The sequence below is a fragment of the Gastrolobium bilobum genome, unplaced genomic scaffold (assembly GCF_033153095.1).
Source record: "Gastrolobium bilobum isolate Gb01-03AN ecotype WA unplaced genomic scaffold, APGP_CSIRO_Gbil_v1 utg12578, whole genome shotgun sequence".
NCBI lineage: Eukaryota > Viridiplantae > Streptophyta > Magnoliopsida > Fabales > Fabaceae > Gastrolobium > Gastrolobium bilobum.
Window position 1 is genome coordinate 82026 of NW_026897471.1, and position 16414 is coordinate 98439.

The 16414-nt window shown below is 34.6% G+C and overlaps 2 protein-coding genes across 2 annotated transcripts; one reads left to right on the forward strand and one right to left on the reverse strand.

Annotated features, from left to right (window-relative positions):
• Nucleotides 1–2785: 2785 nt before the first annotated feature.
• Nucleotides 2786–5518, reverse strand: LOC133307178 (uncharacterized). Its single transcript, XM_061507628.1, has 6 exons — nt 5369–5518; nt 5216–5270; nt 5059–5109; nt 3584–3675; nt 3422–3499; nt 2786–3185 (listed from the first exon to the last, which is right to left on the reverse strand). The coding sequence occupies exons 1-6, from the start codon at nt 5422–5424 to the stop codon at nt 3038–3040; spliced, it is 480 nt and encodes a 159-aa protein (XP_061363612.1). The 5' UTR covers nt 5425–5518; the 3' UTR covers nt 2786–3037.
• A 1410-nt stretch (nt 5519–6928) lies between these two features.
• Nucleotides 6929–8940, forward strand: LOC133307175 (uncharacterized). The gene is made up of 2 exons (XM_061507625.1): nt 6929–7457; nt 7673–8940. The coding sequence occupies exons 1-2, from the start codon at nt 6929–6931 to the stop codon at nt 8938–8940; spliced, it is 1797 nt and encodes a 598-aa protein (XP_061363609.1).
• The last annotated feature ends 7474 nt before the right edge of the window (nt 8941–16414 follow it).

Consider the following 16414-nt stretch of genomic DNA (forward strand, 5'->3'; position numbering starts at 1 on the left):
CCTTATATTAATTGATTCACCTTTGAATGGTTATGATTCTCTTTTTCTCTCTTCCTCTATCACCATTGATCCATCTTTGTACGGTTATGATTTAGTAGCCGGAGATAAGATTATCTCAAGCAACTTGAGAAACGATAAGCCATATATATATATATATATATAGGACCAACTTTTTTTTCTTACAAACTACACTAAGTCTGTTGATTGAAGTCTGACCAGTCAGACTTAGTATTGTTTGTAAGAAAAAAGTTTATCAATATAACCCCTCCCATATATATATATATATATATATGTTAGAATAATTTTACACCAGTGTAAGTTACACTCTCAATCTTGATCATTGATCTCACTTATATCTAAGGGCTCTAATTTTTTAGTAATGTGAGATATTGGATACAAGTAGATTAATGCTCAACATTAAGTGTAAGACTTCTAACTCTTACATCGGTGTAAAAATATCTTGCCCATATATATATATATATATATATATATATATATATATATATATATGTATGTATATTAGGGGCATGGTCTTCTTACGCCGATGAAAAAATAATAAATCTTACACCCAATCTTAACTGTTGATTTTCGTAAATTTGACGATTGTAATTTATTGGGAATTAATAAATAATTAATGAGAATAATTCAATCAATTACAATCGTTTGATTGATGAAAATCAACAGATAAGATTGAGTGTAAGATTTATTATTTTTACACTAGTGTAAAATGATCCTGACTTATATATGTATATGTGTGTGTGTGTAGGGGGGAGGGGGATATCAACTTATATCGGTATAAGAATAATAAGTCTCACACCAAAATTTAACTGTTGATTTCTATGAATCTAAGGATTGTGATTTATTGGGTTACACTTATTAATTAATTATTAATTTTTAATGAATCATAATCATTAGATACCCGAAAATAAACGGTTAAGATATGATGTAAGACTTATTATATATATATATATATATATATATATATATATATATATATATATAGGGGCATGATCTTTTTACATCGGTGTAAGATTAATAAGTCTTACACCGCATCTCAATCATTAATTTCCGTGCATAGAACAGTTATAATTTAAGAAGTCATACGAATTAATTAATATTAATTAATCATTAATTACATTACAAATAACAACTGATGATTTCTGTCCATCAACAGCTGAGATGTGAGACTTATTAATATTACACTAGTGTAAAAAGAATATATATATATATATATATATATATATATATATATATATATATATATATATATATATATTGATAGATATGGAATTCTTTATTCTTTATAGAAAGAAGAAAAATAAAGGAATACAGAGACGTGAGGCAGTAAGCATACTGTATTGCAAGCAAAGCAACTCAACTGTAAAGGTTTCATTCTTGCATGCTTGTGGATTGTAGCGTAGAATATTATGTGCTTCTCAGTTTTATACATTTGTTTTTCATTGTTGGCTAAGGTTGAGTTTTGACACGTGAGTATGTTAGAATAGGACCACTTTGAAAACTTTGCCCACTTCGTTACTTGTCCATTAGAAAGGATTGGAAACTTGATCCAAAAGCAGAGAAAAAGAAAAAAAAAAGAAAAAAAAAAAACAAGAGAAAAGAAAGAAAGGAAAAGAGAGGCTACATGTTGCTCCATGATTACGCGAGCTCCCTCTGCATTCACATGACCTTACCATGCGACCTCTAGCATAAGGTTCTCTTTGTTGGTATTTTCCTGTTATTGCAAAGCTAGGGTTTACTGTTGTAACATCAAACCCAATACAATGTCGAATGTGTGAACACGAAGGGTTAGATTATAGGAACGGCATATTTTCCCTATAGTTTTTGGTATATATACATAGAGTTTCAATTTTATCATGTGGTAGGAGAAAATTTTCTCATGTTGTAGACACATCTTATATGGAGCTCACATCTATTAAAAAAAATAAAAAATAAAAGAAAATATTGTACGAAAATCGAAAAGTCACTAGTAAGAAAAAACAACTCTCCCACAACATGAAAAAATGTTTTCCAGGGAGTGGATCCTCTCATGTGGAAAAATGGTCATGTGTTCATGTTATTTGATCACAATCACTCATTTAAAGATTATACACTTTTCTTTTTCTCTCATCATCAATGAGTGATTGTGATCAAATAACATGACCACATGACCACTTTTTCACATGAGAAAATCCACTCCCTTTCCCATATACATATTCTTAATTAATCAAAACATAGGGAAACACAAATTCATTATGAAGGTTCAACCGTTCAAAGACATTTCAGCTTGATTTTCGTACTTATAAAAAGGCTCATGTTACTGGCTTCAATTAATCTTTATTATGTTCCTGAGCATGCACGCTTCTCTATCTTTTCTTGTATGACAAGCGTTGTAATTAATTGCTTCCTGGCACACACATTGCCTTGCAAGTCATTTGGAATTTATGGAAAACGCATAGGCAAACAGAGCACCGCATCCTTTATAGGATTTTCAACTGCCAAACGTAACAATTTAGTTATTCAGATGTAGAATACCACTGGAATGTAGTTGCAATCAAACAACTTTAATTTAAGCTCGGCCTCTTTTTAAAAAGGGGGAAGGGGGAACAGTATGAGGTGGCGTAATAAGTTCTTCATTTAGGCTTAAAGGTACACAAGGTAAAAAACCTTCAGAACTATTGTCAAGTCAAATTGAAGGACAAGTCGATTCCCTTTTAAGCTGAATACAGTTCCTTTTTCTGGTATTACAATAAAACTAATTTAAGTTCCAATAAAAACAAATAGACAAAAAGCACAGCACCAAAACTCTAGGGGAGAGACAGACATATAAGTGAAAATAGTTCTGTGATTTTTCTGTTCCCTTCTCGATTACAATGAGCCAAATTATTTTTACATAGCAATGAACACTTTCTTCAAGTATAAGGCAGAAAATAATTATATTTTTGCAAGCCATTAGGAGATAGATAAAAAAAACAAGGTCAAAATTCAGATATCTCACAATGGGGAAAAAAACACAGTATCAGCATTACATTTGAACGGATCACAAATCCGATTCAGATTTATCCTCTTTAGGAGGTGCAAACTGCCTGCTGAGACGAGATCGTGTCCAGGGATCAAGGGGTGTTCTCTGTGGTGGTTGAGGAGTTGGTGGCTTTGACTGCCTAAGCTCATTTTCTCGGTCAATGAACCTGTTCCAAGGAATATTAAAAAAATTTAACAAAATGTTCCAATCTCAATCTCCTCATTCTAAGCAACCTGGAAGATTAGAAAGATTAAACTAACAACACAATAGATTAGGCAGACAGGCAATACCAAGACCAAAGAGAAAACAGCCACTTCTTATAGTGAATCCAGCTGGGTTAGCCAAATAACAGAACCGAAAAAAAGATAAACTAATGAATATAAAAAAAAATTAGTGATGTACTCGATATAGGCCATTGGTGCAGCATCACCCACTCTTATACGGGTCCGAAGCAACCTAGTGTATCCACCTGCTCTATCCCTGCATCACATAATGTCTGTTCAGTCTTACAACTTAAAGACATAAACTGGCAACTGAAATTATACAAGGTTTAGTCAAACTTACTTGTACCGATAAGCCAGTTCTGTAAACAGCTTGTGAAGGACATCATCTCCTCGCACAAAACCAGCAGCACGCCTTGCAGCACATAGGGATCCCTAAAACAATTAATAAAATAAACTATAGGCCAATCCAAGTTGTCAAGCTAAATATAAGAAATGGTTTTTGATTCGCTTACTTCTATTATGTCAATATTAATCACTACTGTAGGTATTCTGGTTCTTATTTACAGTGATAATTATATGTCTCATGATCAAGGATATTTGTTAAAATTAAATGTGTCTTTCTTCCAATCACCGCGCAAGTCCTCTCCAGAAGATAGGCCGGTTCCCTGCTAATAAGTTTATTCTCAAGACCAGGGCAAACAAAATTTTCCACATTTATCTAATTCTAGTAAACTGAATTCCTAAGCACTTTGACACAACACCAGCAGTGTAGTAAATGGCATATGGTGGCAGGCCAAAAATCAGCCATAGTTTTATGACATATGGCATGGCAACTAATAGTAGAAAAAAGCAGTCATGTCAGACAAGTGTAAACTGTAATAAACATGCTCATGGAAAGTAAATAATTAGATATAATAGTTCATATCAAGAACAGAAAACATAATAATGCTTTTATGCAAATTAACTAATCATAGAAGAACAAGTTCACTACACCAAGTTTCATAAACTCAAATGTACAAGTGATAATGGGAAAGAAAACACAAATAAGAATCCCCCACTTGCCCTTTGCCCTCATTGTGGAGAATAAAACTAAGAATACAAATCTAAAAAAAAAAGGTGAAGTATGTTCAGAAAAAATTGGCATGTAAACCTAACTTGCCCTAAAAATTAGAAGCCAATTGGTTTAAATTTTAAAATGAGGAAAGACAAGCAATTTCTCATCTGCTACTGCCAATTAATGGTCGCAGTGTCAATAGCATCCATTTGCATGGCGCTGCAATGAGCAACCCGCCATACCAGCGGGGGAAAAATTAACATTTAAAATTAAAACTTTTATTTTGCCCCTCCGAACCTTATATTCGGGTTCCAACCCTGCATACCAAGACATTTGCATGGTAGCAGGACCAAAACCCACCATGCCATTCAATCATGGTGGTGGCTGCCATTGACATTTGGCAACATTGGCAACCATACTAAGCACTTCAATAGTTACCAATAACAAACACAGAGCTTCAATAAATTTCAAAGTGTACTCTTGAAGTTAAGTAAAACAGCTGAACTCAACCTCACATGAAGCACAACTTTAGCAAACACAAAAGGCATCATGTTTCCATAACTCCATGGCATCAATCAACCACTTAATTCAATATTCTTAAGCCAGAATTGAATAAAAAATAATCTGGTGCACTAGTTAAAAATTAATACCATTTTGCAAATTAATTCAATTCAACATGTATTATAGACAAACGTGACGTAGAACCCAACAAATGAAGGGGCTTTTATATTAAATTGCACAATGACTTATTTGTTACAAACCTCCTTTCCAAGCTGTACCATATTATCCGCAAGTCTTCTTATCTCTTTTGCCTACAACCAAATTACAAACATCTTATATTTGAAATTCACAAAGTCGTAAACGATACGTTCTTAAAACAAAAATGAAACACATGGCTATGGTCGTTTTTGTTAGTACCTTGGCAACAGTAGTTTCAATGCGCTCGTGCTTCACCAACTGCGAGACCATGGTTCTAAATAAGGAAAACCAAATGGGATTTAAGTACCCTCAATTCAGCACCTTCGCAAACAAAAAATGAAGAAATTGGAGCTTTGAATTGAAATTATGAACCTGAGCATGGACATGCGGTGACCGGTGGGTCGACCCAGCTTCCTGAACTTGGTCATTTTCGCAGACGCAGACGCAGACGCAGACGCAGACGCAGAAGCAAAACCAAAAACCCTAGCTTTCTTTCGCTGAACTCTGCAGAAAACGAAACAAACTGGCGTGGCTACCAGGGCTTGATGGGCCTGTTAAACAGCCCAAAATTTCATATATATTTTTTGGATTTGGATCTGTGAAAAATCAAATAACCATGTTATGTAAGAAATTATAATCATACAAAGGTAGATCAATGGTAACAAAGAAGGAGAGAGATATTAAAATAGGTAGTTACAAAATCAAACCGTTGATTTACTTTTGTATGGTTATGATCTTCTCACATGACCATGTCATATTTTTTCTCACATTAGAGGATCCATTTCCATATTTTTTTGGGATTTGCAAACCCTTTTCTATTATTATTTGATTTTATTACACAAAAATAATATTTTTTTGTCAAATAATAATTTAAAATTTAGGAAAAAAAGACTTCTCATGTTACATGAAAAATATCTTCTTCTACCATTTTTATTTCGATATCTGTGTCAACTATTTTTTTTTTCTTCAAAATAGGTCTCACCCTTTTTTCTCTATGTAAGAAACGCTTCAATTTCTCATACAATATCAGAAATTGCAAGCCTAAAATTTATATATAGTAAATCAAAACTATATCTTATTTAATTATAATTATATGAATTATTTTTATCAAATTATTATAATGGTAAACTTGTGATGTTATAAAGCTTTCGCGGGACTTACTCGAATTATTCAGAAAATAAAAGCTTCAAGTATGTGTATGCCTTATCCAACAATGTTTTTGTTTTTTGTTTTTTCACTTATACTCTTTTGATGTGTGATTAAAAATATGTATTTTCTTTAAGGAGAGTCTGGAGCATAATGTCAATATATCAAATTACTATACTGACTACTTCTTTTACTCATGAGTTGTATAAGTTGTTTTAAATTTATATTTGGAACAGTGAATTTTTAATTTGAAATGTAAAATATTTAATACTTGTTCGGATTCTTTTTTTAAAAAAAATCTAATCAAATTATTTTAAATAATTTTATATTGAAAAATATTTTGAAGTGTAAAACAAATAAAAATTTCAGGATGGTTTTTTTTTGTTATAAATGTAACGAGAAAATTGATCAGCCTAGAATTTCTGGACTAATTTATATATTGTTGATGAAGTGTTACGAATGTAGATGTACACCAACGTAGGGAGAGAGTCCCATCATCCAGATTAAGGGACCATTATTGTTAGTTGTATAGGGATGCACAGTGATACGTAAATGTAGTCATAAGGACCACGTGTAGGGAATAAGGGAGTAAAGTACACATGTCAGCAATGTATTAGGGGAGTTAGTTAGTTGTTGTAAAAGATATAAAAGGAAATGAACAGTGTAACAGAAAGGCATTCATTGAATAATATTGAAAGTTTTAACCCATTTCTTGTTTTCGTTCGTTCTCTCTAACTTGTCGCTCAGGTAGAGTGTAACATTGGTGCTTTCATTATTGATCTCACGATGAGGGTTCAGGAAGTTGCAGATGAAGTAGCGTCACTGCATAAACGTTTGGAGGAATCGCAGAATCAAATTGCACTATTGGTGGCTCAGATGCAGCAAATGAATGATTCTATGGTGGCTTTGCAATCGCGTTCGCAAGTTTCACAGGAGAGTCAACAGGAATCAGTGATGCAGTCACTGTCGTCCGAAGGGGGAAATTTTCACAATGATAGAGGAAACAAAGAGGTTGTGGATCCACGCTCGTTGTTGAAGTTTGTGAAGATGGAAATTCCATTATTTGATGGTACAAACCCAGATAATTGGATTTTCAAAATAGAACTGTTCTTCGATTTGCAGAGAGTTCCACCAGAGTTGAAGGTACAATTAGCCGGTTTGAGGATGGATGGTACGGCTTCCTCGTTGTTCCAATGGAAATTTCGGAGTGGCACTGTTCGTTCGTGGACAGACTTCGTTACAGCTTTGTGTCAATGCTTTGGAGTCTTACCACAGAAGCATGTAACGGGTAATCTTTCCAAATTATCCCAACAAGGTTCGTTGAAAGATTATTTCTGGGAGTTTGAAAAATTAATGAACCAAACACAGAACCTAAGTGAAGATTTATTACTTAGCTTCTTCGTGTCTGGGCTTATACCTGATTTGCGAAGGGCATTAGAAATCCATGATCCTAAGTCGTTACAACAGGCTATGGAACTAGCCACAGTATATGATTCCCACTTTTCGGAGTTAAAGTATCATTGCATTCAGGAACAAAGAAGGGTCCATATCGTGCTTTTCACTCCAATGAGACAACCAGTGGAACAATTACGGGTTTAGCCACTTCTGTTGCTTCCAATGCAGTATCCTCAACAGCAAATACATCTTCAGCAGTACCAAAAATTCCATTCAGGAAATTGTCGAATGAGGAGATGAGCCGTAAGAGGGAGTTGGGTTTGTGTTTCACTTGTGATGACAAATGGACCTCTAAACATAGGTGTCCTAGTAAAATGTTACTCATGGTGGGTGAGGATCTAGATGAAGATGGGGAAGAGGAAGAAAACATGGTTTGGAATTCACAAGGCTTGGTGAAAGAGGATGCAGCCTTACATTCCTTGTCAGGAGGCACATTCAATAAGGCTTTCCAATTTTTAGCTCACATACATGGGAAAGCCATACCTATTCTGGTTGATACGAGAAGTACGCATAATTTTGTCAAAACAGAATTAGCCAATGAGTTGGGGTTACATATGACTCGTATTAAAAGGATGAGAGTATTCCTTGGCAATGGGGAATTTATGCTCTGTGACCATAAATGCAGAGAGGTACACATGTGGATACATGGAGAGGAGTTTGTAGTTGATTTATGGGTGTTGAACCTTGAGAAGCTGGATTTGATTTTGGGAATATGCTGGTTGGAGCAGTTAGGCAAAGTGACACATGATTACCATCAAATGGAAATGGAGTTCAAATGGAAGGACAAAGATGTTCAACTTACAGCTCTAAAAACAACAGCTGACAAAGAATTAATCCAGCATGACCAAGCTGAGTATTGGGCAATGCAACAGGAGGCACCACCATCAACTACCAATGAGGTCAGTGCAGAATTATTACTTTTAAAGCCTACTGTTAATGAGTTGTTGTGGCCAATTCTTTTGCAATACCAATCTGTTTTCACTATTCTAAGAGAATTGCCACCCTTTCGAGACACAGTACATGCAATTCATTTAGAGCAGGGAGTGAAACCAGTCAATGTGAGACCATATTGTTATGGACATCATCAGAAAGAGGAAATTGAAAAACAAGTTTCTGATTTACTTGAATCTGGATTCATTAAGCCAAGTAACAGTCCTTATTCCTCCCCAATCTTACTGGTAAAGAAGCAAGATAATTCATGGCGTATATGTATGGATTACAGAGCATTAAATAAAATCACAATTCGGGATAGATTTCCAATGCCAACAATAGATGAATTGATGGATGAATTGGATGGATCAGCTATATTCTCCAAACTCGATCTGAGAGCTGGATATCATTAAGTACGAATGCTTCCACAGGATGTGTCTAAAACTGCATTTAGAACACATGAGGGACATTATGAATACTTGGTTATGCCATTTGGTTTGACAAATGCCCCCAGCACCTTCCAAGCCGTAATGAATCAGATATTCAAACCATTTCTGAGAAGATTCATCATCGTGTTTTTTGATGATATCTTGTTTTATAGCAAAGCAATGGATGAACATGTTCAACATCTTAGTTTGACATTGCAATGCTTGCACCAGCATAAATTCTTTGTTAAGTTGAGTAAGTGTGCCTTTGGAGTAGGAGAGATATAATATTTGGGACACAAGGTGTCACAGCAAGGTGTTCATGCCGATGAGAAGAAGATTGAAGCCATGTTGTCTTGGCAATTACCTAGAACTGTCAAGCAACTGAGGGGCTTCTTGGGGCTCACTGGATATTATAGGCGATTTGTGAGACAATATGCCACCATAGCAGCTCCTTTGACAGATCTCTTAAGACAAGGAGCCTTTGTGTGGTTTGAGGAGGCTCAAACTGCCTTTGATCACTTGAAACAGGCAATGGTTCACACTCCAATACTCAGCTTACCAGATTTCTAGATCCCATTTGTGCTAAAGACTGATGCTTCCAATACTGGTATAGGGGCTGTGTTGCTACAACAGGAGAAGCCCATAGCTTTTTTCAGCAAACGGCTAGGTCCAAGGTTGACTATGGCTTCAACCTATGTCAAGGAATTATATGCCATAGGTGAATCAGTGAAACGATGGAGGCAATATTTGTTAGGTGTTCATTTCATAATAAGGACAGATCACAAGAGTATCAAGGAATTGTTGGGACAAACTGTGCAAATATTAGAGCAACAGAAATATGTGTGCAAGTTAATGGGATACTCATTTACCATAGAATACAAACCTGGCAAATTGAATGTAATAGCTGATGGTCTGTCCCGAAGTCTGGAAGAAGGCAGTGAATTGAATGTTATACGAGTGGAACCTTCTTTTGAGTTGATCAATCAGGTACAAGTTGAGAATGCATAAGACAACTACTTAAAGTCTATACATCAGAAGTTAACAGATGATCCTTGTTCCCTACCATTGATCTCAGTCAAGGATGGAGTTCTGTTTCATAAACAGAGAATCCTGCTCAGTTCACAATCCAAATTAATTCCACTGATTATATGTGAGGCTCATGACTCTCAGGTGGGGGGACATGCTGAAGTGCTTCGCACCTTGCTGCGAATTTCTTCTTCTTTCTATTGGGATAAGATGCGAAAATAGGTTAAGGATTATGTCAATCAATGCCAAATCTGTCAACAGATGAAGACTATGACTCAAGCTCCATATGGTCTACTGCAACCTTTACCTATACCAGATGGTGTATTCGAAGATCTGACATTGGATTTTATTGTGGGCCTACCACTTTCCAATGGACTTTCCACGATTCTGGTTACAGTTGATAGACTTACTAAATATGCCTATTTTGGTGGGTTGCCTACCTCCTTTACAGCAGAAAAAGTAGCTCAACTGTTTTGCGAATTGGTAGTCCGCAATCATGGTTTCCCAAAGTCTTTAATCTCTGACAGAGACACGATCTTCCTGAGTCAATTTTGGAGAGCTCTGTTCAAGTTTAGTGGCACAACACTAAAAACAAGTACATCTTACCATCCACAAACGGATGGACAGATAGAGGTCACAAACTAATATGTTGAGCAATATTTGAGGATTTTTTGTCATGAACAACCACAGTCATGGTCCAAGATGCTTTGTTGGGCTCAATTTCATCACAACACAGCCATACATTCAGCTATTGGAGTATCACCATTCCAAGCTTTATTTGGCAAGTGTCCTACACTTATTCCATTTTATCCCAGAGATATGGTGCGAGTGGAAGCAGTTGATTTTATGTTAGATCAACGTAATATACTACTTTCTAGTCTTAAGAAGAATATGCAACAAGCCCACAACCGAATGAAAATTCAAGCTGACAGACATAGGCGTGAGAAGATTTTTCAGGAAGGAGACTTTGTCTGGGTGAAATTACAGCCTTATCGTCAAGTCTCAGTGGAACGCAGGAGCTGCCACAAACTGGCCAAAAGGTTCTTTGGCCCTTTTAAAATCATTAAAGTCATCAACAATGTGGCTTATCAACTACAACTACCAGCAGGAAGAAAAATCCATTCCACGTTTCATGTGTCGATGCTGAAGTCGTGGTTTGGCCCTCCACCAGACAAACCAGTTTTTATGCCATCATTTACAGTGGATAACAAGCCTGTTCAAATACCTGTTGCAATTTTAAATACTCGAGTGGTTTCCAGTCATGGGCAGCAGCTACGGGAATTCTTAGTCCAATGGTCAGAATCCCCTCCGAAGGATGCATCGTGGGAACAAGAAACTGAATTAAGGAAAGCCTATCCAGAGCTTAACCTTGAGGACAAGGTTTTGGTCGAAGAGAGGGGGTGTGTTACGAATGGAGATGTACACCCACGTAGGGAGAGAGTCCCATCTTCCAGATTAAGGGACCATTACTGTTAGTTGTATAGGGATGCATAGTGATACATAAATGTAGTCATAAGGACCACGTGTAGGAAATAAGGGAGTAAAGTACACATGGCAGCAATGTATTAGGGGAGTTAGTTAGTTGTTGTAAAAGATATAAAAGGAAAGGAACAGTGTAACAGAAAGGCATTGATTGAATAATATTGAAAGTTTTAACCCATTTCTTGTTTTCGTTCGTTCTCTCTAACCTGTCGCTCAGGTAGAGTGTAACATGAAGCTGAGCCTCAAATGGTGATTTGAAGTTGTTATTTTGTTTGTTTTCAATGGAACATATAAAAATGTATAAAAGATATTCCAACACTTAAATAAGTATTAATTTAAGTTAATTTTAGTAAATGGAACAAAAATATGTACCTTAAGATAAGATTTAAGTATCCTTATTCATAGTTCATGAGAGACCAACTAAAAGTTCGTATGACTAATCCTAACAAGTAGATGACATAAGCTTTTGGCAGCAAGGTCGCATGCACATGTATGTGGGTGAGATGGCCTTAGAGTGAAGGCTTTTCCATTGGTAAAGACATTTAACTATGATATGCTCAGCAGTGTGGCTTTGTTATTATTAATTAAGTTACCTTGATGGTGCTTGTTTTATGATGAAGGATATAAGATTGGGCCTGTAATCATTCATATGTTGGACCAATTTTCTTTGATAATGTTTACTTGTGTTAATAAAAAATAATGAAGAGATATCATATAATTCATTTTGACATATTAGATGATTTTTTTATTCATAAAAATATTTTTTTTTCACTTTTTTTTAATCTCTTTATTAATGACGAATTCATATTTTTTTTTTAGTAAGCAATGAATTCATATTTTGTTTGCATCAGGTATCATTTTATGAAATTGATAGTTAATACTTGATTAGATAATTAAATACTTATCATGATTAAAATATTACAATTACAATATTAACAACTTATTTAATAGTATAAGTAATTTCTTCATGCCAATTTTGCTATATAATTATGTGTAAATTCATTAGCATAAAAAGTTTCAATTAAATGACTCAAAAACTTAAATTATAAGGTGAGAAAATGTATTATATATTCCTATAATCTTATGTACAAGTCTTGTAGCAGCGATAAAATTGTTCTTTATGATCGAAACATCATGGTTTGAATCTAAAAAATAAATTGTTTGTATAAATACCATACAATCAACTTTCAAGTTTCACCCATATCCTCACAAATTGAGGAATCTTGTGTATTTTAATTTACCTACTTGCCCTTTCATTCTTTTAACCTTATGTGAGATTATATTTACTCCATTGACATAATATAATCCATTAAATACTTTAATTCATGAATTTATTAATGATGAATAACAGTAAAATCAAGAATTAAAGCCAATAGTAGACTCCAATCCACCATTATTTTAAACTCTTGAATAATTTTATATCCAACACCATAAAATTAAAAACTCTTCATTTACTACACTAAACTGATTAAACATAGAGTTTGGTGTTTGCCATTTTAAATGACATAAGTTATGTCATTTTAAGAGAGAGATAGACACAAGAACTGAAAATCACGGGAGAGAAAGTGAGTGGTTTTTTGTTTAATTTAAATTTTAAATAAAAAATATTTTCTTGTGTCTATCTCTCTCTTAAAATGACATAACTTTATATCATTTAAAATGACAAACACTTTTCTCTTAAACATAACGTGATTAAGTGATTATATAAATTTGAAATTTTCTCTGCATAAGAGGAAGTCTTCCAAATAATATATATAATGTTACTCTTATTTTTTTATTTTTTTGGGTATACTCACTCTAGTGTTACCTTTTACCTCTCAGTATTTGCCATTACAGATTTATCACTTTAATATATGTTCAAAAATCAAATATTAACGGGGAAGAGAGACAAAGTTCACCCATTAAGTATAAACAGCATAGACGATTTGTGTTTCGAAAACAGTGGCTCTTATCCTTAATTTTGTGATTTATCATTTGACCCCTTGTGGTTTTAAATTTATCACTTAAACTCATTGTGCTTAAAAAATTTATCATTTAACCCCTCGTGTTTCAAACTTTCACTTAGATACATTGTGGTTAGAAAATTTTTCACTTAAATACCTTGTGGTTATGAAAATAAAAAATTTTAAAAATAAAATTTAAAATAAGTATTCTATTTTTTTAATTTTATATATTCACCTAATGCATTTAGGGTTTAAAAAAAAATCACCTATTTTTATCAAGAAAATAAATTCAAAACAAATATTATTTTATTTTATCGATTTTTTACCCGATATCGCTATAAAATTATCTAAAGAAAGTAAATATCTTATTTTGATAATACATATTTAATTTGTCTTAAATAATATTTTTAATTTCAAATATATTTTAAGAAATTAAGATAATTTATAAATTAATTTCAGAATAAATAACATGAAATACTTTTTAAACCATAAATGCATTCATTACATAAGGATATAAAATAAAAAAGAGAGAAAATTTATTTTAAATATTTATTTTTTAAAATATTTATTTTTAAAACTACAAGGTGTCTACGTGAAATTTTTTGTAACCAGAAGGAGTCTAAGTGAAAATTTGAAACCATATGGGGTTGAATGACAAAATATCTCAGCATTAATACATAAGATGCATCATCATTTTCTTATTTCTATTTCCTTTTTTGGTAGATTATTCATATTTCCTTTAGTTATATTCTTTGTTCTTAGTTAATTCTTAACATGACCAGTATGTGAACTTAAAATTAGCTGCATTACTTGGGGGGGGGGATTAGTACGTGAGCTAGTTTTGGCTGTAAGTGTTTGGAAAATTCTAACCTACAAACCAATCCATTCTTTGCAAGTTGAATATTCTTTTTTTTTGGAATACAAAGGAAAATCAACAAAACAACTACGAAAAATCAGAACTGGGCAAATAAGAGCACGTACAATCCTTTAATAAAAGGTTCCTACACTCATCCGGAGGAGAGTTGAACCAGTGACTATCCCAACTATCATCAACCCTGAGTTTAGTCATCCAATCAGCAACTCGGTTGCCTTCTCTATACTTGTGTAAAATATTTACCTGCCAATGAAGATTAATCAACTCTTAATTCTATTAACAAGAGAGAAACAGGGATGGGTTTTAACACACCCCTCCACAAGCAAATGAATAGCAACCATAGAGTCTCCTTCCAAAATTACATTCCTCAGATTTTGATGCCACACCCATTCCAATCCAATCAAGCAACCTCATAACTCAGCCATTAAAACGGTCCCATGTCCCAGCTTTTTAGAAAATCCCAGCACCCAATTCCCAGCAGCATCTCTAATAACTCCACCACAAGCTAAGTTAGATCCATTATCTCTACAAGATCCATCAACATTGATCTTTATCCATCCCATAGGGGGAGCCTTCCAAATTATCCAAACCTCCCTCAAAGGCCCCAAAGCTAGACCCGCATCCTTGAGAACCTCATTGACAGTTTCAATATTCAAGATATTGATAGTGACCTGGTGGAAAAATTCCTAAGGAGTAAGGCCTACCTTTGAAAATGAGATTGTTTCTATCCTTCCACATATACCAACATATTACACCAAAACTTAAGTGCCATCTAAAGTTGTGATTCCTAGACTTGAGATTCATCTTCATCCAACTGTCAAAATCCACTCTAAAAAATTGATTATTACCTCTGCTATCAACCCAGTGATCCCAGACTTCTCCAACCCATCTGCATTTCCTAAAAATGTGGTCCCTGTCCTATGAAATATCCTGACATCTTGGGCATCTAGAATTATCAGACATGTGACGTCTAACTCTTTCAGCATTGGTGAGAATCTTGTTACCATATAAGAGCCACAAGAAGAATTTAATCCTCTGTGGGCCCTCCCAACTCCACACTAGACTCCAGTCTATAGTTCAGGATTATTCTGAGAAGGACTTAAAGAGGAGTAAGCTGAGCTAATAGTAAATAACCCAGAAGAAGAATGCCTCCAAATCACTTTGTCCCTGTCTTCAATTACAATAAGAGGAGGGATACCTGCTTTGACAAAGACAATTTCTTCAGGAAAAAATTGATCAAACATACTCCAATTCCAAACTCCCTCAGCTGAGATACAATCTGTTACTTTCCAATTGGAGACTTCCTCAGAAACTTCTGTCAGTGCAATATCTAACAGTTTACCAACTCCAGGGATCCAAGTATCCTTCCAAAGATATGTACTTCTACCATCACCCAGAAGAATCCTGGACCCAGGTTGAACATGTTCCCACACCTGTTGAATTCCTTTCCACGTGTTAGAACCATTCTTAGAAGCAATGAGATTTGGAATCATAGCTTTCTCAACCTTATACTTGGATTTCATAACTTTCACCCAAAGATCCTCAGAGTTACTGAGGAGCCCAAATCCTAGCTTCATAGAGAAAACTCTGTTGATTTTAACCTGATCCCTAAGTCCCAAACCCTATTCCGTCTTTCTTTTGTAGACTTTGGACCAACTAACCAGATTAGTTTTCTTTTGATTTTGGGTAGAACCCCACAAAAAACTTCTAGTGAACTTCTCCACTTCCTTACAAACACCAACAGGGATGGTAGCAGTTTGCATTGTATAAGCAGGCAAAACTTCCAGGACTGCTTTAGCAAGGGTAGCTCGACTAGCCAAGGAAAAAGAATTTTGATTCCATAAGGACAATCTCTTATGCACTCTTCCCAGCACATGACTAAAAGAGCTCTTGGAAACTCTTCTATGATGCATGGGGACCCCCAGATATTTGCCCAAATCAGTTGTGATATTGAACCCCAAACAATCTCTGATCTCTCTAGTCTTTGTAAAATAGACATTCTTTGAGAAGTAAATTCTAGTTTTCTCATTGCTCACCTTCTGCCCTGAAGCTTCAGAAAAAACTTTTAGAACTTGATTGAGCACATGGGCTTGATCCAAGCTAGCCTCAGCACATAGAATTATGTCATCTGCAA

Excerpts from the sequence above, each read along its gene's own strand:
- LOC133307178 (XM_061507628.1), bottom strand. The coding sequence starts at position 5,424 with ATGACCAAGTTCAGGAAGCTGGGTCGACCCACCGGTCACCGCATGTCC. Across the intron at positions 5,110-5,215 it reads TTGAAACTACTGTTGCCAAG|GCAAAAGAGATAAGAAGACT; the intron begins GTACTAACAAAA and ends ATTTGGTTGTAG. Across the intron at positions 3,500-3,583 it reads GAACTGGCTTATCGGTACAA|GGATAGAGCAGGTGGATACA; the intron begins GTAAGTTTGACT and ends TATGTGATGCAG.
- LOC133307175 (XM_061507625.1), top strand. The coding sequence starts at position 6,929 with ATGAGGGTTCAGGAAGTTGCAGATGAAGTAGCGTCACTGCATAAACGT. Across the intron at positions 7,458-7,672 it reads TTCCAAATTATCCCAACAAG|GAACAAAGAAGGGTCCATAT; the intron begins GTTCGTTGAAAG and ends CATTGCATTCAG.